Genomic DNA, 24213 nt, shown 5'->3' on the forward strand with positions numbered 1-24213 from the left:
CATGGCTAGAAGGTAGATTGATGTGTGAACAATGACTGTAATACAGGTGAGGACAAGGAGAGAGGCACAATTAATTCTGCCTCCTTTGGGAGATGTGGACGTTGGGGCTGCAGCTAGAGAAAGGAGCAAAGTGTCCCAGGCACAGGGGACAGCAGAAGTAAAGAAATAGAAGTGTGAGCATTATAATATGTCCAGGGAAGGCAAGCTTGTCTCACACGGTCAGAGTACAAACCACATGAAGGCAGAATTAGCCTGCTTTCGAGGCCAGAAAGATGAAACATGATCTAATTATAAAGACATCAAATGGCATCCCAAGGAAAGTGCTTTGATTCAAGGCAATGGAGAACCACCAAAGGTGTTTATGGGTCATATTGGATAGTTAGGAAGATAATTATGGCTTTGGGATGCGGGAAGAAGAGGGAGAGCAGGCTGCAAGTGGGAAGGCTTGAGAGGGGAAGCTATTACAGAAACACCTGAGAGTAATAAGCCAAGGCAGTGGGATGCAAGAGAGACAATGCATCAGGATTTGGTGACCAGTTAGTTGGGGGAGACAGGGAGAAGGATGGGGCAGTGGCCCACTGGCTTGTTTATAGCTTGGCAGCTGGTGCATGATGATTAGTAAGAGAGGGAAAGGAAGAGGTTAGGGGTGTGGGTACATGTGGTGACTCCTTTGAATTTTATGGGAAAGCTTTTGAAACCCTTTGTGGAAGATGGTTCCTAGGCTTTGGAAGACCTCTGACAACTAGAGGGCAAATAAGTCTATTTCCCAGAGTTGACAGCCCCATACCAACCAAGAAACTCTGTAATCCTCTTATGGAATATAATCCTCCCTCTTCCCCCAAACAGATAAGGCTTATTCTGGAATATTGTTGGGGTAGGGGACCTGCAGGCCTTAATCTATTGTGGTTTGGTGTTGAGCCAACAGATTCTGTAGAGCTGTGAAACAAAAAAGCAACATCGAATCAAGGTGTGAGAATAGGAAAGCATCCTTTCATGGATGCAGAGGGGACAACTTTACCCAGTGTTATCCTAGAATCTTAATATTAGTATGGGCCTTAGAGATGATCTTGTCTGTCCTGCCCCACTGCCATTTTACAGATGAGAAAACTAAGGTCAATATTGGAAGGCCACGTAGGAAGTCTGTGACAGAGGCAGGCGTGATTGGGGTCATGGTCACCCGTCCATTACCCGACCCCTGCAGCATTCATCCCTACAGATCCTAATATATGACTCTGGAAATCTGGGGGAAGTGTCTGTTTTTGTGGAGTTGTCCTCGTGGTCATGTGAAAGCAATTTACTTAATAGCTCCAGCCTGGGCTGCCTAACCAGACGCCCTTCCGGGAGGTGAGAGAGATCCGGTGTCTTGACCAGAACGACGGGAAGTTAAGGATGTTGTGGGCTTGGGCGGGTTTACATAAGGAAGATTGGTGACCCTGACACGGGCAGAGACGTGCAGTCTGTGGAGAGGGGCTCTGCTGGGCCTGGACATTCTCAAGTCTAAAGCAGAGAGGGATTCCCCACTTGGCTCCCAGCCCCTGATGCTGTACCGCTGGCTGGTGCACTCAGAAGCAGACAGGCCTCAAAGGTGGACACTGGATGAGCCTTTACAACTCATTCCACTCAACTCCCTCATATTAGAGAAAGAAACCGGCCCAGAGAGGGGCTTTGGTTTTCTCAAAATCATACATCCAGTTGTGAACAGGGCTGAGTTCGTCTCCCAACTACTCCTCCCTGCCAGTCATCCCACAGAAGCCGTGGTATTTCACAGTGCTTTACCCTCTTGCCCCAAACTAGGAAAATAGATTACTCCTCTGGTTTATGAGGCCCAGGAGGGTGGGAGTAGCCCTCCAGGCCCCACCGCTCCAGGCCCTGCCACTGGGTGACCCGGATTGCTGATTCGGAAATGCTCGGGGAAGAGCTATCCTGGGTCCAGCATCTGGGTTTGTTCATATACTTGTGTTCATAGGGCTAAGGAAACGTGTGGGCTCAGGGAGCATTAATGGGGTGGTAACACCATCTTATAGTGGTGCTTATCTGCATTAGCTACGCTTGGGGAAACTTGTCCTGCGGGAAGCCCGCTGTGCCAGGGGGCGTCTCTGACTTTGAGTCGGTGCCCTTAAGGGCCTAGGATGTTGTATTTTCCTCTAAGTGCATATGCAGGTATCCTCAGCCCTGTCTGAGCAGCGTTGGAATACAGGTGCCCGCCTCATCCCACCCCATCCCACCCCAGGCGTGATGCAGGGAAAGAGCACTTGGTGTGGAGCTAGATGGCTCCAAGTTCAAATGCTTGCTGTAACATCAGTCACTGGGTGTATCACATAAGCTCCCTGCTTATGTGATACAGACGGGGTAGCAGGCCCCACCTGCCAGGTTATGCCGATGTCACATGTAACCTCTGACACCCAGTGGCTTCTGCAGAGCAGTTATTACCGTGATCGTGGGATCCTGGCCCTGGGCTCTCACCCTTCTGATATTTCTTAGGAGTGTGGGCAGGGACCCCTAAGGACAGGGCCTGTGGGATGGGAGGAAAGTGGCACTAGGACATGGTCTCCTACACATTAGCAGCCAATACGTATCTGTCGAATGAATGCTTCCCGTTGACTCCATGGGTCTGCCGTGAAACACAGCAGATGACTCTATTTCCCACACCCCAAACCAGGACACATCCTCACTGTCTGACATATGGGATGAAACCAGGGCAAAATATTTGTAGTGCTTTCAAAATCCTAGCAGTTGGACAGGTAGGGTGGTCGCGGGGGTCGGTGATACTTGTCTCCCTTCCTCTTCCCTAAATGTGTAAGGCAGGTGCATGGCTTGTCCCTCAGCACATGCATCCCCACTGGAGGCTGGAGGGTGCAGAGAAGAGGAGCTCGGGGCTTGATCTGGAGGAAGAACAGGAGCCCCCGAATTATGGGCAGAATCATTACAAGTAGGGCTTTGAGAGGTTTTATTCCCCTGGGGTTGTAAACGCCCAGTGCAGAGGTGCAGAGAAACCCCAGATGGCCCCCACCCCACCCCCTGCATCTGTGCCTCGGGCCTTACAGTCCACTGGAATCAAAGATCAGGCCATAAAGTTTCGATGCTCTACAGCAGCGGACCAACAGCTGGAGGCAGGGACTTTCCCAAGCCGAGGCTGGCCTCCCACTGCTCCCCACCGCTCCCCATCCAGGCCCCCATTTGTCAGAGGTGACTGCCAGGAGGGGAGTGATGTGGATTTATGGCTGCTGACTTGAAAGACAAAGTTGCCTTTTGTGTTAGAATTGGGGCTGGGGGGGTCGTGGTGAGCTGGTGTTGGAGTGGGAGGGGCTGGGGTTCGGGGCTGAGGCAGGGGGTAACGGGCTTAAGGAGGGGAGGAGGCAGACAAAGGGATCCAGAGGCTTCTCAGAGCAAGGTCACCAGGCAAAGGCCCAGAGGAATCAATCACCCCCAGTGAAGCCCAGCATGGCCTCTGCATTGCAGTCCTCTGGGGCTGTTTGTAAGCAGATGTGGTCCACCCAACCCCAGAAGCACCCGCAGCCCCAAAACATACTCTTGGGATTCAGGACCTGAAGTCGCTCTCGGACTTCCTTTTGGAGGCTTGAAGAAGTGAATGTAAGTCTTCCGAAGTCCTGCTTTCCCCCACCCCAAATGGCAATGGCCAGTCAATGTGGGGGTTCTTCCCTAACAGAGTGAAAGGGGCAGCGTGGGGACGGAGATAGTAGGGAGATGGGGACAGAGTGCAGGGGAATGTGAGCCTGGGCCAGATAACCCCAAGGACAAGACCAGGATCCCACTGGGGGTTGTGGCAAATCCCCAGGACTCAAGGTTCTCTGCCACCACCTCCCTCCTTCCCGTGCAATCTAGAGATAGGACATTTACAAGTGCTTTGAGGAGTGTAAGGAACATTGGAGGTGGGACTTGGCTGGCCTCCTTGTCCTCCAGGGGTCACTCTGCCTGGTGGGTCTGGGCGGAGGCCAGAGTAGCCCTCGGGTGCCTGAGTTCAGCAGGTGCTTTAACTGTGCCTCAGAGAGCCACATCCATGCCCCGGAATGAGCCTGGCCAATAAAGGCACAAGTTTATGGGCTTCATAAACATTTTACTAGAAAAATCAAGGCCTCAATTACCCAATGGCCTCTTCCAGCTGACAGCTCGCCTACTGGGGCCTCTGTGAAGCCCCAGGCTGCGGTGAGATAGAAGAAGCTGAGCTTGGTTTACACCTGACTGCCCCCTCCCCTGGCACGGACACCCCCTCACCATTCAGGCCTTGCAAATTCTGTCTTGATTGACTTCTCTAGAGGACTTGAGGTCCTACCACTAACTCTCTGGGCCTTAGCCTCTCTGAGGGAAGATGGCCACCCCCTTGGAGAAGGTAACTTCTCTTCCCTCTCCCCGTAAGCCCACCATCTTTTTCCATAACTTCTCAGTTCCCTTTCACTCAAGATTCTACTGATTTCTCTCAGCAGCCGCTAGCAAGGGTTTACTCTGTGCTAAGCACTTTACGGATCTATCTCATTGGCTTAGCAACATGAGCTGTTTTCCTTCCTATTTTGTAAGTGGAAAAAGAGAGGTTCTGAGAGATCGTCACTTGCCCAAGGGCACACAGCTAAGAGTGGCAGTGTTGAGTTCTGAACGTAGTTCTGTTTGACTCCAGAGCCCATACCATTTACTGTCCCACCACCTCAAAAAGCTCTTAGCAACTATTTCCCCACTAGGAGCTAAAAATCTTGCTGCATGAGGCCTTCTCTGTCACACAGTGTGCTAGCGCAAGGGAATGATCAACTATGGGCCTTGTCAGCCATCTGGGTCCATGTGGCCAAGGGCAGAGGGAGGCGGGAGTGGGGGCAATGCTAAGCTAGTGCTGAAGGTGGTGAGGAAGGGGATTCTCAGCAGGGGCAACAAGAGAGAAGGCAGCTAGGGGGTCTGAGGCCTTGTCTTGGTTTTAGGCCAGCACTGTCCAGTGGAATTTTCTGTGATGATGCAAATATTCTATTGGTGAAGGCCCATAATGTACCACCTGTGGCTCTTTAGTGCTTGAAGGGTAGCTGGTAAGTCAGAGGAACTGAATTTTTCAGTTTGATACAATTTTTACTTAAATGGCCACATGGGACTAGTGGCTACCATACTGGACAGCACAGGGATACTCACTGCGGCTCATGGAGGAAATTTGGTCAAGGTCCTATGGTGATAAAAGGCTCAGACCAGCCCCACCGGGTTCTGGCCATTTCTAGATGCCCTACTCTTGCCCACCTAGAGCTTGGCTAGAGGAGGGTCTCTGGGCTCAAGACATCTGGACGTCGTTTCACATCACAAGTGGCTTGAAGGAGTGAAGGGTGTTTTACCTCTGAAGATGTTTCTCAGGGAACAACCCAGACCTCAAGTATCTGAAGGGCTGTTGTGTGAAGAACAAAATTGTTTGTCTTCTAGAGCAACACTGTCCAGTGGAAATAGGATATGAACCACATAGCTAATTTTAAATTTTCTAAGAGCCAGTCACATTTATAAAAAAAAAAAAAAAGAAATAGGCAAAGTTAATTTTAATAATCAGTTTTATTTTACTTAATATATCTAAACTACTATTCCAACATATAATCATTATTTTTTTTATTTATTTATTATGTATTTATATATATTTTTTAAGTAATCTTTATGCCCAACATGGGCCTTGAACTCACAACCTCAGGATAAAGAGTCACATGTTATATCAAGTGAGCCAGCCAGGTGCCCCAATATAATCATTTTTAAATTATTAATAAGGTTTTTTGCATTTTTGTGAACCAGGTCTTTAAAATATTATTTGAGGGGCTCCTGGGTGGCTCAGTGGGTTAAAGTGTCTGCTTCGGTTCAGGTCATGATCCCAGTGTCTTGGGATCGAGCCCTGCGTTGGGCTCTCTGCTCCACGGGGAGCCTGCTTCCTCCTCTCTCTCTCTGCCTGCCTCTCTGCCTACTTGTGATCTCTGTCAAATAAATAAATATTAAAGAAAATATATTATTTGAACTTGTAATCAGTATTTCATTTTTTTTAAAGATTTTGTTTATGGGACACCTGGGTGGTTCAGTCAGGCTAAGCATCTGCCTTCGGCTCAGTTTGTGATGCCAGGTCCTGGAACGGAGCCCTGAGTCTTAGGCTCCCTGCTCAGCAGGGATCCTGCTTCTCCCTCTGCATGGCGCTCACCCTGCTTATGTGCTCTCTCTCTCTCTCTCTCTGACAAATAAGTAAAATCTTTACAAATAAAGATTTCATGTATTTGACAGAGAAAGAACACACAAGCACAAGCAGGGGGAGCAGCAGGCAGAGGGAGAAGCAGGATCCCTGCTGAGCAGGAAGCCCCAGACTGACACTCTGAGGGTCGATCCCAGGACCCTGGGATCATGACCTGAGCCGAAGGCAGATGCTTAATGACTGAGCCACCAATGAGCCCCAGTATTTTAAATTATTAATTAATACTATCAATTACAATTATTTTTCCAATTTTCAAGTTGTGGTAAAATACACATAAAATTTACTGATTTTTAAATTTTTTTTTTTTTAAATTTTAGAGAGTGCATTGTTTGAGCAGGGGGGTGGAGGCAGGGAGGGACAGAGGGAGGAGGAGAGTCTCAAGCACGCTTCATGCCCAGTGCATAGCCCAATTCAGGGTTCAGTCTCATCATCCTGAGATCACAGTCTGAGCCAAAATCAGGAGTCGGACACCTAACTGACTGAGCCACCCTGGCACCCCTAAAATTTACTGTCATAACCATTTTTTTAAGGGTGCAGTTCAGTGGCATTAAGTACCTTCATGTTATTATGTGAACCATCGCTACCATCCATCTCCAGAATTCACCTTCCGAAAGTAAAACTCCATTTCCATGAAACAACTGCTCCCATTTCCCCCTTCCTCCAGGCCTTGGCAGCCACCACTTGGCTTTGTGTGTCTAGGAGGGTGCTACTCTAAATGCCTCATCTAAGTGGAATCATGCAGTGTCTTTTGTGTCTGGGTTATTTCACTTAGCATAATGTCCTCCAAGTTCATCCACGTCGTAGCATGTGTCAGAATGTCTTCCTTTTTAGGCAGAATAATACTCCTTTGTATGTACATACCACATGGTGTTGATTCTCTCGTCCATTGATGGACACGTGGGTTGCCCCCACCTTTTCAGCTGTTACAAATAAAACTTCTGTGTTTTACAACTGTCTCTTTGAGACCCTGTGTTTAATTCTTTATTTATATCCTTGTCTATACAGGGAGGTGCGATTGTTGGATCCCATGATAACTATTTATTTTTTGAAGACCCGCCATACACTGTTTCCCATTATGGCTGTGCCATTTTGCTTCCCCACCAGTAGTGCACACAAGGGTTCCGATTTCTCCATATCCTTGCCAACACTTGTTATCTTCAGGGGTTTTGTTCTTTTTTTGTTTCTGTTTTTGCTTTGACAGTAGCTATCCTAATGGGTGTGAGGTAGTATCTCATTACATAAAGGTTTTGATTGGCCTTTCCTTTATGCTTAGTGTCTTTTTATTTTATACTAAATCTTTGAAATCCAATGCGTGTTTTTCACTTATAGCCCATCTCAGTGTGGACTGGCCACATTTCAAGCACTTAATAGCTGGCTGCTATATTGGAAAATGTGACTCTAGAGGGGACATTGAGGGCTGGTGGGTAGAAGCAGAGGGGACTCAGACATGTCTGTGGTGTAAGGAAAAACAGGATGATCACCTGAGCTGTCTGAGGAAGGGCCAGGCATCCAGGTGTCCCTGATCCTCTGTGGGAACAGATAAGAGGAAGGGATGGCTTTGGTGGCCTCTGGAGGCGCCTGTAGATTGTGGTTGTTTCTCTTGAATAGCTGGCTGGGTGTGGGGGACGAGGGCGGGAGTTGGTGTCTCAGGCCCCCAGTGCCACTGGCTTCTGCAAAGGGTGTGTTTTGCACCCTCTATCCTAACATGCCCGCTGATCCTTTTGTCATCATACATCGGATAGGAGTGTGGCAGTAGTCCAAGAGTGGGAGGCCCGGCTTGGGGGTTGCTGCCAGCTTCCTTCCCAGCACTCTGCCTCGACCCTTCCCTGCCCCCCAGCGTCCCCCTGGAGCCTGTCTAATCAGATCCAGACCTGACCTCACCAGAGGTCCTGGACCAGGAGGCAAGTCCTCCCTCCCCTCCCTGAGCTGGTCTAGATCTGGCTCTCAGGAGACCCCCTCCCCTTGGGTGATTTATAGGGGGTGTCCAGGAGCTGTTTCCTGCCTGTTCCTGCTCCCTTCCAGCCCCGTGGACTGTTGGGCTCTCTCTGCCCACCTTGCCCCACCGCCTGGCTGTACCCATGGTTGGGGCAGGGTGGGACTGGGAGAGTCCTTCCCACACTGTGGGGGGACAGAGGTATTTTCTCCACGGTGGCCCCCAAGCAGGCCTTTGTCCTCCCTGTCACTCTAGCCCTCACACCAGAAGGGCTCCAGCCAATGCCCATGACCCCTCCCATTACCTGGCCTGAAATGAGGGACCCAAAATAGTCCCTGCCTAACCAAAAGCATCAACAGCCACATGTCACAGCAGCACCCTCACGCACACCAGGCATGGACACAACGCTACAACAGCGGCCTGTGCATCCCCTTACCAGTCACACTGTGGTCTCCAGGATGAGTGGTTCAGGATTCAGCATGCTCAGAGGTCCTGTCCTCAGGCCCTTGTGCCCATGGTTGCCCGGAAATCCTCTCCCCAGAGAGACCTGGCGAAGGACATCTTCCCTCTGACTCTGTGGCCTGCTAGCAGCAGCCAGGGCAAAAACAAACTTGTTGGGTTTTTTGGTTATGTTAGTCACCATACAGTATGTCGTTAGTTTTTGATGTAGTGTTCCATGATTCTTTGTTTGTGTGTAACACCCAGTGCTCCATGCAGTCCGTGCCCTCCTTAATACCCATCACCAGGCTCACCCAGCCCCCACCCCCCTCCCTTCTAAAACCCTCCGTTTGTTTCCTGGAGTCCATAGTCTCTCATAGTTCGTCTCCCACTCCAATTTCTCCTCCTTTATTTTCCCTGTCTCCTACTGTCCTCCATGCTATTCCTTATGTTCCACAAAGAAGTAAGATCATACGATAATTGACTTTCTCTGCTTGACTTATTTCACTTAGCGTAATCTCCTGTCCTATTCATGTTGAAGTAAAAGTTGGGTATTCATCCTTTCTGATGGCTGAGTAATATTCCGTTGTGCTTATGAACTTCATCTTTATCCATTCATCTGTTGAAGGGCATCTCAGCTCCTTCCACAGTTCAGCTATTATGGCCATTGCTGCTATGAACATTGGGGTACATGTGGACTTTCTTTTCACTACATCTGTATCTTTGGGGTAAATACCCAGGAGTGCAATCGCAGGGTCATAGGGAAGCTCTATTTTTTTTTGGGGGGGGGGAGCTCTATTTTTAATTTCTTAAGGAATCTCCACACTTTTCCAAAGTGGCCGCACCAACTTGCATTACACCGACAGTGTAAGAAGAGGGTTCCCCTTTCTCCACAACCTCTCCATCACTTGTTTCTTGCCTTGTTGAGTTTTGCCATTCTAACTGGTGGAAGGTGGTAACAATGTGGTTTTGATTTGAATTTCTCTGATGGCTAAACAGACAGACTTGTGAACCAAACTGGCCCCACCCTGAGAGATGGGAGGAGGCCCAAGTGGCCCCTAGAATCTTTCTCCCACTTGCTAAAGAAAAAAAAAATTGCCTGTGAACGAGGGGTGAATGCAGGATTGTGGATGTGGACAAGAGCCTGTTTCTGGAGGCAGTGAGAGTCCTGGTTGGAAGGGCCCTTCGTTTACAGATGAGTGGACCGCTGCCACCCCTGTCTCAGGGCAACCCCCCTTGGACATCTAAGGAATAGACAGGGCTGCCTGGAGGGCTGGGCAGGGGGGTGAGGAAGGGGAAGCAAGAAGGAGCCTCAAATCAAGAAGAGCACCCCCTCCTACTGCAGCCACCTCTCCCAGGCCACATCTGTGTAGCCAGGGGTGGGACGGAGAGACCGTCTTGCTGAGGCTCCTTCTCTTCCCTCCCCCTGCAACATGGTGCCAACCCCCAACCCAAGAGAAGAGGCTGGTCTGAACTGCAGTCCACCCTGGGGTTGCCTGCCCTTGGAGAGTGACAAAGTGACAAAGTTGCTGGAGAATTAAGGGACCCCTGCAGAGGGCCTGCGCTCAGTGACCCCTCCAGAAAACGAAGGGGTTGGCTTTCAGATTCGTGCTTCTCAGGTACTTTTAAAGGCAAAGCTGCCCTTTGAGGACATGTTGGTGGGGAGGGAGAGCCGCAGTTAGTAGCGTTGATAGGGAGGGACCGCAGGGGGGCGGCTCTGCTGGGAGGGAAATGGGGAGAGCCCTGGGCAGAGGGGGCTCAGCTGCATCCAGGGGACCCCAGGGGACCGTTAGGAATCCTGTTGTCCACTGTGTGAAGGGTCCTGGGCTGGCTTCTTACCTGTGACCACTTCCTGCTTGAGCGTTTTCCTCCGCCACATACTCAGCCCGTGCTGTTGTCCTTGTTTGGTTTTGGGGGGAGGAGGAAGGGGTGAGACGGTGGAGGCCAGATTTTTCTCCATCCCCAGCACCCTGTGAAGCAGCAGCTCTAGCCCTAGTCCTCTCCTCCCCGGCTTCTCACTCCAGGCGCCCCCAGGGAGCCCAGGCTGGGGCTAGCAACACAAAAGGAGCCGGTTCCTTAATAAGCCGGCATCTGTAGTCAGCAGAGCCATCAGGCCCCGCCCCAGATCCCTGGGGGACTTGGAGCCTCTCTCCAGCTGGAGCGAGGAGGGGGCAGGCTGCTCCCTGGCTCCTGAATGGGCAGAGCCCTGGGCGTACAGGCAGCCAAGTCAGGAGCCTGGGTGCCCTCTCCACGCTCGAGGCCCATGTCCAGCCCTGCCCTCCTGGAGGCTGAGGCCTAGAGGTGGTAGAGGGCACCCAGCAGGGCCTCAGTCCCCCTGTCGCAAGCCCCAGGACTGACCAAACACAGCCTTTGGCCCAAGACAGGGCAAGCTGACCTCACAGTGCTCTCCAGGGACCCCCTCACCAAGTCTGATGGGGACACCAGCAGGGTACTTGCCCCCACCTCCTGCTCCGACAGGGCCCCCTCCCCCAAGCACACTTTATAAAGGGACATGGGAGCTGAGATCTACAAACCCCCCCCGCATATCCTGGACACGCTGACCAGATATGTGGGCAGCCACGTCCTCCCAGAAAACACAGCCCTGCACACGTGTACAAGGAGCTGCTCACACCCATCAGCTGCACTCCCAGGAGGCCGCGACTGAGGAGGAGGAGGAGGCCGGGCGGGGGTTTATGCATGTTTATATTTAATGAACCGCATGCAAATGAGTTGGAGAATGCGCCTCAGAAGAGTCAGTCCCGAGAGACTCTGAGAAGAAGGGCACAAAGGCTCAGCCTTTGGGGGCTGCCCTGGAGTCCAGAACAAGCGGGGGGATTGAGGGGACCTGAGATGGGGTGTGCCCACCCTCACCAGTGAGCCAGGGGTAGGAACCAGGATGGGCTCCAGTGCCCTCAGTGCTGCTGCTGTCAGGGGAGGGCTCCTTCTGGGAGGGGACAACTGTCCCAGTTGATGGAGTGCCGGAGGGGAGGGGCTGCCTGCCTGGACAGATGGTGAGCTGCCTTCCCGCACTTGAAGCAAAGTGGATTTTAATGAAATCGCAGCCCCAATGCTGAAGCTGGGAACCCGCGTGGGAGGGGCACCTTCCCTGGGCTGCGGGGTGGGGGGTGGGTGGGGGATGGGTGGGAATGAGGGTGGGTAGGGACACTTAACTAGCCTAAAAGTGGGGTGTGTGGGGGGGTGCACCATAGCCCCTCTGGCCCAGCCTCTTCAGACCAGAGTTCAAGCAGTTCAGATCCCCAAAAGGTGGGGAGGGGAGTCCCTGAATATTTATGACACATTGAAATGCAGATTGTAGGTCTGACAGTATTCTGAGAGGCTGTCACCTTGGATGGATATACCACCCTCTCACCCTCTTGGGGTGCATCCTGACGCTGTGGATCCAGAGCTGGGGATGGGGCTGCTGAGGAAAGGCAAAAAAAAAGGGCGGGGGGGCTGCTGGGTGCTGGTAAGCAGGGTCTGATGACTGGTGTCACCGCTGGGCACCGTGGGACTAACCACTTCCCCTCTCTGGACCTCCATTTCCTATTCTGTAAACCAGGCAGCATAATACCCAGGCCTTTGATGCCTTAGGGGGAGTTCATAAAGATACATCTGAAAGCAGCTGAAACAGTGGGAGTAGGACTTGGGAACAGGGACTTTGTGGATCGCCAGCCCAAGATCTCCTTGTTAGAGGCTTGTTGTCTGACACTTTGTCCAGACCTTTCTCAGCATGTCCCAGCCATATACCAGGGGAGATGCCTCTTCTGATGGGAGGCAGGGTCAGTGATGGTGTGTCCTCCCTGCCCCAAGCCTTTGCCCCGTGTCTGCCAGCTCCAGGAAAACTCCCAGCCCCCCTCCCCGGGGTGCGGGGGGCGGTGAGGTCCAAGGCTCCAGAACATGGGACTGTGACCCCCCCCCACCCCTCTGCCCCTGGCCCCTCAGCAGTGTGCCTCTTCCATACACACGTCCTTCCTTTTCACCAGCCATGTCGGACTTCCACGTGCATCCCCAGGCCACCGTGGGAGAGGAGGGTGGTGTGGCCCGCTTCCAGTGCCAAATCCATGGGCTTCCCAAACCCCTGATCACGTGGGAGAAGAACAGAGTCCCCATTGACACGGACAACGAGAGGTAAGGTATTCGTGGGAGAACTAGAGGGAAGACGGAGAGGCGGGCAGCCTCCAGGGTGGTGCTTCTGCAGCCATGTTGAGATCAAGTGTCTGGGTGGCCAGCACGGCCCAGATTCAAGGCTGGTCGATTGAGCCATGAAGACTGTGCGTGGTTGTTGTCAAGGCTGGCGCAAGAGTCCCACTGTGTGTCTGTGAGGATGACAGTGACTTTGAGACAGCGCCTGGGGACCGAGCAGTGTCTGTGATGTCAGTGTCCTTGTGACTGATGGTACCCATGGTTGTGCTGGTGGTCAGCTGTGCCTCCCGCCTCAAAACAGGTACACATTGCTGCCCAAGGGGGTCCTGCAGATCACAGGACTTCGGGCTGAGGACAGCGGTGTCTTCCACTGCGTGGCCTCGAATATTGCCAGCGTCCGGGTCAGCCACGGGGCCAGGCTCACCGTGTCAGGTGAGGGTCTTTTGCTCTGACTAGTTCTGCCCCTCACCAGCCCCCTGACTTCTCACTCTCAGATCAAACCCTGTTCAGCTGAGCCCTGGAGACCTTCTCCACTCACAGCACGGTGCTCCCTGGGGTGTGGGTTCAGGAGGAATGCAGCCCGCTCTCTGGCTCAGCTCTCCCTGGGGAAGCCCTTCTTCTGCTCACCCCAGGGCTCTCCCATTGCTAGAGGGCCCTGCAGGGACTGGAGCAGTGGGATGGAGGTGGGCAAGGCCCCAGGACCCCTAGCATCCCTCTCTGGCCCATAGGACCTGGTGTCCGGGCTGGATCTTGTTCCCCACTCCACATGTTCTGGGTTGTGGGCAGGATGAGGTGGGAAGGGTCACAGCTGAAGTTAAAAAACATGGCCTCTTCCTGCCAGGCTCCGGCTCTGGGGCCTACAAGGAGCCAGTGATTCTCGTGGGGCCTGAGAACCTCACCCTGACAGTGCACCAGACCGCCGTGCTTGAGTGTGTCGCCACGGGCAACCCGCGCCCCATTGTGTCCTGGAGCCGCCTGGGTGAGCCTTGTCCTACAGCCCCTGCCTCTCCCACCCCTGTCCCACCCCCTAGGAGGCCAGTCTCATCACCCAGCTGTGGGGGGGACTTTGAATCCTGTTTGTTCTCCATGGGGGTCTGTGCTCTCTGGGGCCTTATGGAGGGGTAAGCTTCCCTCTGCTTGGCAGGACTGGGGAGGTGGGCCTGCCCACAACATTCTCCCTCCCCCTGCGTGGATGGCTTAGCTCCCTGGGTTACCTCATCCAGTTGGGCCAGTCCTGCCTTGCTGGCATCAGGCTCTCCAGAAACCCTCGGCAGCTCTCCTTCCCCAGGTTCCTTTCCCTCCTGCGTGGCCCTGCCCTCATTACCGTGGCTGTACTCCCCAGCAGTGCTACTCCAGACCCCTCAAAATCTCAGCCAGTTGTCACACCCTGTCTCCGGGCCCCCCAGTCTCTAGCCTGGCCCCCTAAATCCCCAGCCTAAATCCCTAGGCAGCTGAAGGAGAGAAATGAAAGGGTGCAGATGGGCCCACATTGTCTGAGCGGAAAGGTCACTAGGGGAAGGAGAGTCTGGAGGGGATGGGGTGGGGTCGCATTCACAAGGAGACTGTGCCACATTGTAGCAGCTGAGTGATCGGAGAAGGAGGGGGCAGCAGGCAGGATAATGGAGTAGATTTCACCACTTCAGCGCCTGAATGGGGAGCTGTCTCCTTGCATTCTGACTGTGCTAATCTGATCCTTGGGTGGGGGGAGGGCCCAGTCCCTGGGAGAGGCTGGAAAGAGTGGCCTCACCATTAGGAGGAGCCCATAGGCACTGCAAGGACCATCTGGTCCAACATTTCCCAAAGCATACAGGGAGGAAAGAATGGCTTGGTGGTCTAATGTCTAACGACTTTGGGAAACAGATTTAACCAGGTCCCTTTGCTGTGGGACTTCTCAGAGCCTTTATATTAAAGGGCAGTGTGACAGTCCACAAGTGGAATGAAAAATTTGAGCACGGAACTATTTTCAAGAGAGACAAACCAGGCTGGGAAACGCCCATCTAATCCAAACCACTTAATTCCCTGAGGGGAAGGAACTTGAAGGATGCCCGCGAATCTCTGAAAATGCCAGAATTAGAGCCCAGGTCTCTGCTGCTAGGCAAGTTTTCAGGGCTGCTCCAGCTTCTTCCACAATGCCTTGATGCTTGGGAGGAAGGGTGCAAAGTGAAAGATCAAGGCTCCCTGGAACACAGGTGGAATGCCAAACAATCTGGACTATTCCTCACTTGTCCTCTTCCACATTCTTCCTCCAACCCCCAGATGGCCGCCCCATTGGGGTGGAGGGCATCCAGGTGCTGGGCACTGGAAATCTTATCATCTCCGACGTGACGGTCCAGCACTCTGGCGTCTATGTCTGCGCGGCCAACAGGCCGGGCACCCGGGTGAGGAGAACAGCGCAGGGCCGGCTGGTGGTACAAGGTACGGAGCTCCCCCGCCCCACAGCCCTCTCCTCCTGCCCCATTCGTTCCTGGCTTCATCACCAAGCCTGGCCCAAGCTCGGGGCCCTGGACACCTCCCAACCCTGACCTCTGCCCCTCCCCAGGCCTCCAGGCCAAAAGGCAGCTCCCTCCTCTTGTCCAGGGAGGTGTGTGCTGAGAAGGGGAATGCAGGTCTTGTCTAGGTTATCGGCCCCTGCTTGCCTCTCTGGGTGCCCGTGCCATCCCCCCCCCCCCACCAGTCATTCCCATTTTATAATCTCCTGCTTCCTACACCCCTGTGTTCTTCACACGTGTCCCTGTTTTCCTTCACAAACATGTGGCACCTGCACACTCACACCTGCTTGCACACTCTCAGGTGTTTGTCATTCTCACACTCACACCCTAGCTCCTGCCCCGCACACGGCTGGTCTCCAATGCAAAAGGAGGGGGCAAGGGGGGAGGGGCGGGCGTCAGCCTCTGAAGCTGATCACGTCCTCCTGTCCATCCTCCTGCGCTGGGGCTCAACTGTCCCCATGGACTGGGCTGGGATCCCTAATTCAGGGGTTTTCTGGGGTGGTTGCCGCCCAGAGAGCTGGGGAAGGGGTGGGAGATAGGGGAATTAGGAACTTAAATGCCTGTTTGTTTAGCATTCCATGTGCCGTTAATCTGTCCAAATGAAAGTGATGGAGCATTTCATTTCTCGGGTGTTAATGGAAGCTGGAGGCCTGGGATTGGAGGGGGGGGGGATATTGCATGTAGGGGCGAGGGGAGCTGGTGCTGAGGCTCATCCATCTCCCCGTCATTACAGCCTTCGAGGTGCAGCCAAACCTATTAGCACATTTATTTATTTAACAATTTCCTGAACAGGGAGCTCAGCTTGATTGCTTTCGGATATAAATGTCAGTCTTTTAAATAGTCATTAAAATGGAGTCTTCTCCTGGGTCTGCCTCTCTGGGGCCAGTTGAGGTGGGGCTTGTCTTGTCATCTCCTGCAGCCTGGGCAGGGGGTGGAGGGCGGGCCCCACCTGGAGGGTTCTCAAAGGATCTGACTGGACACCTGTGCAACACGAGCCCGCCCTGTCCCTCTACCCTCCCCATCCCCTCACTCACGGCTGTCTTGTCCCCGTCCACCTACCCCTCATGGCTGCTCCTACTTCTCTCTGCCCCCCACCCCAGCCCCAGCCGAGTTTGTCCAGCACCCCCAGTCCATCTCCAGGCCAGCTGGGACCACAGCCATGTTCACCTGCCAAGCCCAGGGTGAGCCGCCCCCTCATGTCACATGGTTGAAGAACGGACAGGTGCTGGGGCCGGGAGGCCACGTCAGGCTCAAGAACAACAACAGGCATGTGTGTGTGTGGGGGGGTGAGAACAGGGAAAGATGGAGGGAAAGATGTGGGGAAGGGGGCCTGGATGAATGACCTGAGCAGGCTCTGCCCTCCTGTGGGGAAAGAGAGCTAAATTGGATCCTGAGGCTTGGGTTTGAGTTTGAGGTCTGCCCCTGACTTAGAGGGACCTCAGACAAGTTCTTTGCCTTCTGGAGGGGCTCAGTTTCTCCATCTCTCAAATGGGGTGTTCTGGCCAGACTTCAGGGATACTCTGGGATCTAAGGTTCTCCCTCCCCCTGCAGCACTCTGACAATTTCTGGAATTGGCCCTGAGGACGAGGCCATCTACCAGTGTGTGGCCGAGAACAGTGCTGGCTCCTCCCAGGCCAGTGCCAGGCTGACCGTGCTGTGGGCTGAGGGGCTGCCTGGGCCCCCCCTCAATGTACAGGCGGTCTCCGTGTCATCCACTGAGGTCCGCGTGTCCTGGAATGAACCCCTGGTCAACACCAAGGAGATTATTGGCTATGTCCTGCACATCAGGAAGGCTGCTGGTGAGTGGGAACTCTGTAGCCCCTTCTTTTTAGTCCCTGTGGATCATCCCTTTCAATCCTGAGTGTCCTGACCCAACCCCTTCCCTCCCTTGTCCTCCCTGTACCTTGGATGCCCTCATCTCACCAGTGCTGGTAGGACTCCCTCACGTGGCTTACTCTGCCTTCCCCTTCACCTCCCCAGACCCTCCGGAGCTGGAGTACCAGGAGGCAGTCAGCAAGAGCACCTTCCAGCACCTGGTGAGCGACCTCGAGCCCTCCACTGCCTACAGCTTCTACATCAAGGCCTACACGCCGAGGGGGGCCAGCTCCGCCTCTGCCCCTGTGCTGACCAGCACCCTGGGTGAAGGTGAGGCCTGGGTGCCGCACAATCAGCAACAGTGCATGCAAGCTTGCTCACCCCACTCCACCAGCGGAAGCCTGGCCCAGAGGCCGAGTGGGGTCTGGGGCTACCTGAGGAAGGGGCGTCCTTTTCCATTTCACGTAAAGGTGTCCTTGAGCAAGCAGAGGCCCTGGGTCAGAGAGGAACTGCTAGGCTCGTGGGGTCAGGGTCCTGGGGGGCCACCCCCTCACATCTCAGCCTCCTCTGCCCTCAGCCCCTGCCCCTCCCCCGCTGTCGGTGCGGGTCGTGGGCAGCTCGTCCCTGCAGCTGCTGTGGGAGCCGTGGCCCCGGCTGGCCCAGCACGAGGGAGGCTTCAAGCTGTTCTACCGCCCAGCGAGCAGAGCCTCCTTCACCGGCCCCATCCTGCTGCCTGCAACCACCTCCTCCTACAACCTCAGCCAGCTTGGTGAGCCGGACGCAGACCGCGCTGGGGGACCGGGCAGGAGTGCAGTGCCTGGTGCCAGGAGGTGGGGTGCAGGGGTCACCTCTGTTGCCCTGCTGCACCAGAGCTGCCACTGGGGCCTGGGGAGGTCACTCAGCACAGCACTGCCTTTCCCTCAGACCCCACTACAGTGTATGAGGTGAAGTTGCTTGCCTACAACCAGCACGGGGAGGGCAATGCCACAGTCCGCTTCGTGTCCTTGAGGGGAGCCTCTGAGAGGACAGGTAGGTTGGGGAGGGGTTGTGGGACTCAAAAGTGGTGCTCAGGAAGGGAGGCCAGGCTCTGGGAGGGGGCGGGGCAGGAGGGGGACAGGGATACTGGGAAGGTGGGAGAGTGTAACCGCACATGGAGCCCTTGAGAACAAGGGCCTAGAGCTGAGTTTGAGATTCGACGGTATGACATTCTAGCTGTGTGACCGTGGGCAAATTATTTAACCTCTCTGAGCTCCAATTTTGTCCTCTATAAAACAGGGACTTTATAAAGCCATGGTAAGGATCAAATGGTTCTTTCATCAATGGTGTAAAAGTGTTATTCCCAGTATTGGGCACAAAGTTAGTACTCAGTAACTTGTAAAGAGACCCCAAAAAAGGTTGGGCTGGGGTCCCAAGGGCAAAGGGGATGTAGACATGGAGGCAGGTACAGCTGAGGAAGGAGGAGCCCCCAGACGCTGGGTGTCCACAGGGGCTTCGGGCCAGAGAGCCACAGCTCCCTCCCTTCCCCTGCCCGTAGCCCTGAGCCCACCGTGCGACTGCCGGAAGGAGGAGCCCAGTAACCAGACATCCACCACAGGCATTGTCATCGGCATCCACATCGGGGTCACCTGCATCATCTTCTGTGTCCTCTTCCTCCTGTTCGGCCAAAGGGGCAGGTGGGTCCCAGGCAGGAGGGTGGGGGTAGCCCAGAGAAGGCCTTGGCGTAGGGGAAAGCAGAGTTGGAGCTCACTGTGTCCAGCCTTCTGTTTTTGCTCCCCTCCAAAGCCTCCTCCTAATTCTTGGCTCACCCCTTAGGGTCCTCTTGTGTAAGGATGTAGAAAACCAGCTCTCCCCTCCTCAGGGCCCCCGGAGCCCAAGGGATCCTAGTATCCTGGCACTGAATAGGGCGGGCCAGGGAGAGCAGGGCCAGCTGGGCCGAGATAAGAAGCGTGTGGACTTGAAAGAACTGGAACAGCTGTTCCCCCCAGCTGGGGCAGCGGGGCGGCCAGACTCCAGACCTGGCCCCAGACCCATGGTGAGTGAGCCCATCCCAGGTTCAGACTACCTCCCAGTCCTGCCCTCCCTTCACCTTGCTCATAAGCCAGGGTCATTGGCCTTCACTAAGCTCCAGGTACAGAGCTTGGGCCGGTGCTGCTCTCTGAGTGCCTGAACCAGGCAGGGTGGCCCAGAGTCCCGAGTGGGATTGGGGGCAGGGCCTGACCCTCTGGCTGGGGGCTTTGGGCTCTAACCCTCATGCTGATGCTGGTCGGACTGGCTCTTTCTCCAGCAGGATCCCGGGGACCCTGCCCTGTGTGAGGAGACCCAGTTTTCTGTGCTGCCACTTGAGGGATTCAGCCTTCTGGAGGAGATGGTGTCAGAAGCCAAGGACCCCAGCGCAGGCCCTGCAGCCTCCCTGCCACCCCAGGATGTATGCCATGGCCGCCTCGGTGAAGGACAGGCTACCCGGCCTCCGATGGCACCAGCTGCCCAGCCAGCTCGCTCGGGACAGTAGCCAGTGTCTGGCAGGCTCTGGAGGGGGCAACCCCCCATTCTCAGGTCAAAGGCAAGATTTCTCCTGTCATGTGGGACTCGGATGGGGCTTCCCAGCATTTCTGTCCTGACACCCTTAGGGGGTCAAGACCTAAAAGTAGCCTCAGCAGGGATCCCTCCCCCCAGGACCTGGAGGGGTTCCTGCAGGAACCTCTCCCTTGGACTAATGTCCCTGCTCACCTCTGCCTCATATCCACATGACATGGAACTGAACTAATGTTTTCCTTTAAAAAAAAGAAAGAAAGAAAGATGAATTAGACTCCAAAAACACGTCCTTGCCGTGGCAGGGCCCCTGGCACTGTCACCCTCCACCGACCTTGTTTTCTCAGGATGGATTTTTGCTATTTGGCTCTCAGTACCTACCTCAGCCGGAATGAATGTTCTTGAGGGAGCTGGGCTGTGGCCTCAGCACCCCCACCCCACAAAGCCCCAAATGCATTCCTACCTCAAGCCCCTATAGGGGCACCCCCCTCTCCTTCCCCAGATTATTATCCAGAATTGAAAAAAGAAAAAAAAAAAAAGAAAAAAAAAAAGCACTTCCCCATTTCCAGGTGTGAAAGAAAACATCTACCTCAAGGCTCGCCAGCTCTCCGGGCCTGTGTTGTATCACTGGACCCTCCTCCTGGCTCCTCTTCCTGCCCGAGACCTTCTACCCCTTCCCGAGAGAGGAGGCCAGAGGCTAAGTCACCAACAGTGGGCCTCTCAGGACCTACAGAAATAAAGATGGAATTAGTCAAAGAAAATGTGAAAAAAAAAAAAAAAGCCAAAAATGAGAGGAAATGTGTTCCTTGACGTCTGTCGCTCCACACACCATCCAGCAGGCTGCTGCCACCGCTCCGCCCTGTCTCCTCTGCCCACTCCGGTTTCGACCCTCTCGGCCAACTGATCCTTGACTGGGATCCCCACAGCCGGCTCCCTGCCTGGGCCTTCTGAGGGTGGGGTGTTGCCCTGAAGCCTGCCTCCTATCCCGTCCGGCCCCAGAGCCCTTGGAGCAGGCTGTCCTCTGGAATGTTCTGTGTGTGTGACCGCTGTGTGTGGGTGTTGGGTCGGGAGGCTCCCTGGCAGACGTGGCCTGGCCCCCTAGCCCATGGGACACAGCCGGCTTGACCCAACCCCTGGACAGTGGAACGACCACTGTCAGCAGATGTGGCTGGAAGATATTTTTATACAAGGTGTGTTTAAAGATTTATGTTCTTGTGACTTCTTGTTTCTCTTTCTGTTGTGGTGTTTTTTGAAATACTTAAAGTAGGAAGGAAAAAAAAAGGAAACAAAGACCTATTTTTGGTTAACTCATTTTTTTAAATAGAAGGAAAACTTTTTTTTAAAGGAGAAAAAAATAATAAGTGTATTCCTTAAGTCTGAGATTAGACCATAAAGTCCCTGATCCCTAACCCTCTAGGGAACCCTCCTCCCCCAAGTTTAGTTAATTAGATGAAGAAGGTAGAATTTGTGGTGTTTTCCTAGAAGACTGGCGTCATGTCCGTGTGGATTCGGAAAGGGCAGTCTGCCCCTTCTCCCAAATGCTGGGCCTGTGCCAAAGGCCCTCAAAACTCCCACACAGTACCCCCTCTGTCCCTGCATTGGCCTCTCGGCACTCCCAGCATCCTGGAAACCCCTTCTCCCATGGGAAGAGTGGTTTGGGGTTGGAACCGCCTGGCCTGACTTGACCTGACTTCTGTCACACTCGACTCATTTTGACTGAATAAAGTCCTGTTGCCAAAGTGAACCTTGAGTTTTTTGATGGCTGTGTCAGGTCCTGGGGAAGGGTGGGAGTGCTGGGATTAGGGTGGCCCATAGTAGGGCAGGCTGACCCTCCCAAGGCCAGAGCCCAGAATAACAGCCACTCCCTGTGTATCACTTACAGGCACCATGCACCCTGGCCTCCACATGGAGGGAGTGTCCTTGGGTCCCCACAACCTTTCTGGGAAGTAGACAGTCTAGTTACCATCACCATATTTTACAGATGATGAAACTGAGAAAGGATAAGAGAAATAAAGGAAATGTCTAAACTCTCACATAGCCAGTTACGGCAGGACCAGAGATTGTGTCTGGATCGGGCCACCCAGTGCCAGGGTCTGTATTCTGACCGCAGCTCTGTACCTCCTTAGCTGGCAGTGAGGAATCTGAGACCAGTCCCTCCATACTGAGCCAGGTAATGCTCATGCATTGTCTACCAGGAGGGACTATTTTTTAAAAAATATTTTATTTATTTATTATTTGACAGAAATCACAAGTAGGCAGAGAGGCAGGCAGAGAGAGAGAGGGAAGCAGGCTCCCTGCTGAGCAGAGAGCCTGATACAGGGCTCGATCCCAGGACCCTGAGATCATGACCTGAGTGGAAGGCAGAGGCTTAACCCACTGAGCCACCCAGGTGCCCCCAAGAGGGACTATTTTTGACTCCAGGCTACAACTGAGGAGCAGGATCTGGCTGTAGTGACTCTTTCCAGGCCATATAGCCATAACTCCTGGCCAGGCCTCTCCATTCCTCCCTGTCTGCTCCTCAGTTCAGGCTCCTGAAGCCAGGTGTCTGGAGCTGACAAAGCTTAGGATAGGCCAAAAGAGACTTGGCTTTAAGGTGGTTGTGCTGACAAAAATCTGGAGGTCTCAGTGGGCCTCAAGCCTTGTAAAGGACAGTGGTGCAATACAATTGCTTAGAATGTCAGTGTTGCCTCTACTGTGCAAATGGAGGGCCAATGGGAATCTCCACAGGTCTACAGGGCTGCGCTCTGTACCCAGAGGTCCGTTTTGCAAGGAGCAAACCAGGACAGTGGTTTGCAAGCTGGGCTTCTCCAGCTGTGGCGAGGGGTTTGGGGGTGAGCCTCTCTGCAGGAAGATTCTACTCTCCCTGTTCATTCTCAACAAGAACAACCCCACTTGTATCTTGTATGTTGGGCTCTTCGTGAGATTTCATTTGAAAACAGCGTTCTGGGGGTGCCTGGGGGGATCAGTAAGTTAAGCATCCAACTTTTGATTTTGGCTCAGGTCATGACCTCAGGGTCGTGAGAGAGAAAACAGGGTTCTGCTCCTAAAAGAACATTTAAAAGTCCCTGTCCTGGCACTTGTAGAAGAGGCCTGCAGGTCAGGCCAGAAACAGTGATGGTGTGTGGACATTGAACTGAGAAAAAGAAGCCTGAGGCCGCCATGGTACCTGTCCTGAGTCTCTGGGGGAAGTGGACGACTTGCCCTGATTTTCCCAGAGAAAAGAGCCAAGCCCAAATAGCAACATAATACCTTACCTTTCTTAACGCAGAATTTTGTAAAACAGGAATTCTTCAACACCACCAGCCATCCGAGGGCTGCCTGAGAAGGTGCTGGGTTTGTCGTCTGGTCAAGCAGATCCTGCAGGGATGGGAGTAGATGAGATGAACCCCCAGTGTCTCTGTTCCCTCCAAGAGTCCAAGATGCTACTACCTTCCCCAGGGAGGCATCTGGAAATGTTAAGAAACCACCCTGTATGACCCACAGAGATGTATGCAAATTGCATACAAATCACATGCAAATTCAGGCAGGGCCTGTTCCAAGCTAAGGTAAAGGGAAGCAGGGTTCCAATTAGGAAGATTAGCAGAAATAGGCATCAAAGCTGGGAATGGAAGGTGGGGGGTGAGGGGGGGCGTGCCTGCCTGGAATCTGGCTCCTGATCTCAAATAGTCCCATGGCCTCAGGCTGAAGACACGGGTCCCTATACACACACATAGTCCTGGGGCAGAAAGCAGCCACCGCCTGGGCTTGCAACTAGCTCCAGTGGTCTAATGCTCAGTCACAGTCCACCTCACAACTTAGTGGCTTGATCTAACATCTGTTTTGGTTGGACATTTGCAGTCTGGGTGGGGCTCAGCAGGAGAGTTGTCTGCTTTACTGGGCATCAGGCGGCTTGAAGCCTGGGGCTGGACTCATCTGAAGGCTCGCTGGCTCTCATGTTAGGTGGCTGGTGCTGGCTGTGGGCCCCACACCCCCACGTGGCCTCTCCAAGTGGCCTGGGCGTCCTCAAAGCATGGTGGCTGGGGTCCAATGACAGGGGACTAAAGAGAGCCAGGCCAAAGCTGCGTCATCACTTCTAATCTAACTGCGGACTGCGCGTGGTGTCACTTCTGCCTTGCTCCATTCATTAGAAGTCACTGCGGCCAGCCCTATCCGACGGGAGTACAGTCAACATTATGAACCAGTTCTAAAACTATCACAGGACCCCTTCAGGGGACAGGTGGAGAACATGTGGACACCGTGGGGGGGGTTGCTGGCTGAGCAAGAAGCTATCCCCAAGAGGGCCCAGCTAGAAGGGGCTGCTTCTGGGGCTGCAGGAGGACAGGGGTGCTCCTGACTCCTACACAAGCCCTGTTTATGGGTCACATCCCTACTGTCAGTGAAGAGGGATCCTGGTGTTCAGTCCTGAGGCCACGGGGGGCCCCGTGAATACCATGGCCTGCTCCCTCTCCACAAGCAGTAAAGGGGCCAAGGAGGCAGGTTCGGGCCTAAGAGCTCCACCAGCCTGGGTTGGTAGAGTTCATAATGCCAGCACTGGAAAGGACCACAGTCTCTCTCATGAGACAGATGCAGAGCAGGAGTAGCTCAAGGGGACAGAGAAGTTAGAGGCAGGGCCAGGGCTGGGACCTGGGATGGCTACACCCTGCCCGGAGCCCTTTCTACTCAGACCC

At 53.9% G+C, this 24213-nt stretch overlaps 1 protein-coding gene and 1 long non-coding RNA gene across 10 annotated transcripts in view; one reads left to right on the forward strand and one right to left on the reverse strand.

Annotated features, from left to right (window-relative positions):
- The window catches only part of IGDCC3 (immunoglobulin superfamily DCC subclass member 3), a 42931-nt gene extending 21641 nt beyond the window's left edge, over positions 1–21290 (forward strand). Inside the window, exons 3-15 of one of the 7 annotated variants that reach the window (XR_014313381.1) lie at positions 12554–12698; positions 13015–13145; positions 13555–13692; positions 14970–15128; positions 16303–16468; positions 16754–17001; positions 17183–17347; positions 17595–17786; positions 17942–18046; positions 18552–18690; positions 18830–19049; positions 19302–19577; positions 20116–20201. Coding sequence is in view for 6 of the 7 variants with exons in the window: in XM_082737087.1 (XP_082593213.1) it covers positions 12554–12698; positions 13015–13145; positions 13555–13692; positions 14970–15128; positions 16303–16468; positions 16754–17001; positions 17183–17347; positions 17595–17786; positions 17942–18046; positions 18552–18690; positions 19302–19577; positions 20116–20356 (2105 nt within the window). In the remaining variant the exon portion in view is untranslated. Of the gene's footprint in view, positions 1–12553; positions 12699–13014; positions 13146–13554; positions 13693–14969; positions 15129–16302; positions 16469–16753; positions 17002–17182; positions 17348–17594; positions 17787–17941; positions 18047–18551; positions 18691–18829; positions 19050–19301 lie in introns of all 7 variants that reach the window. The other 6 variants (XM_082737089.1, XM_082737090.1, XM_082737087.1 and 3 more) reach the window with 6 other exon arrangements.
- LOC309867907 overlaps positions 20136–24213 on the reverse strand; it is a 92169-nt gene continuing 88091 nt past the window's right edge. For all 3 annotated transcript variants that reach the window (XR_014313388.1, XR_014313389.1, XR_014313390.1), the window contains 2 exons: positions 22801–22903; positions 20136–20273 (listed from right to left, as the gene is read on the reverse strand). This is a non-coding gene — a long non-coding RNA (uncharacterized lncRNA). The remainder of the gene's footprint in view (positions 20274–22800; positions 22904–24213) is intronic.

This window comes from Mustela nivalis (genome assembly GCF_964662115.1).
Source record: "Mustela nivalis genome assembly, chromosome: 6".
In the NCBI taxonomy this organism is placed as follows: domain Eukaryota; kingdom Metazoa; phylum Chordata; class Mammalia; order Carnivora; family Mustelidae; genus Mustela; species Mustela nivalis.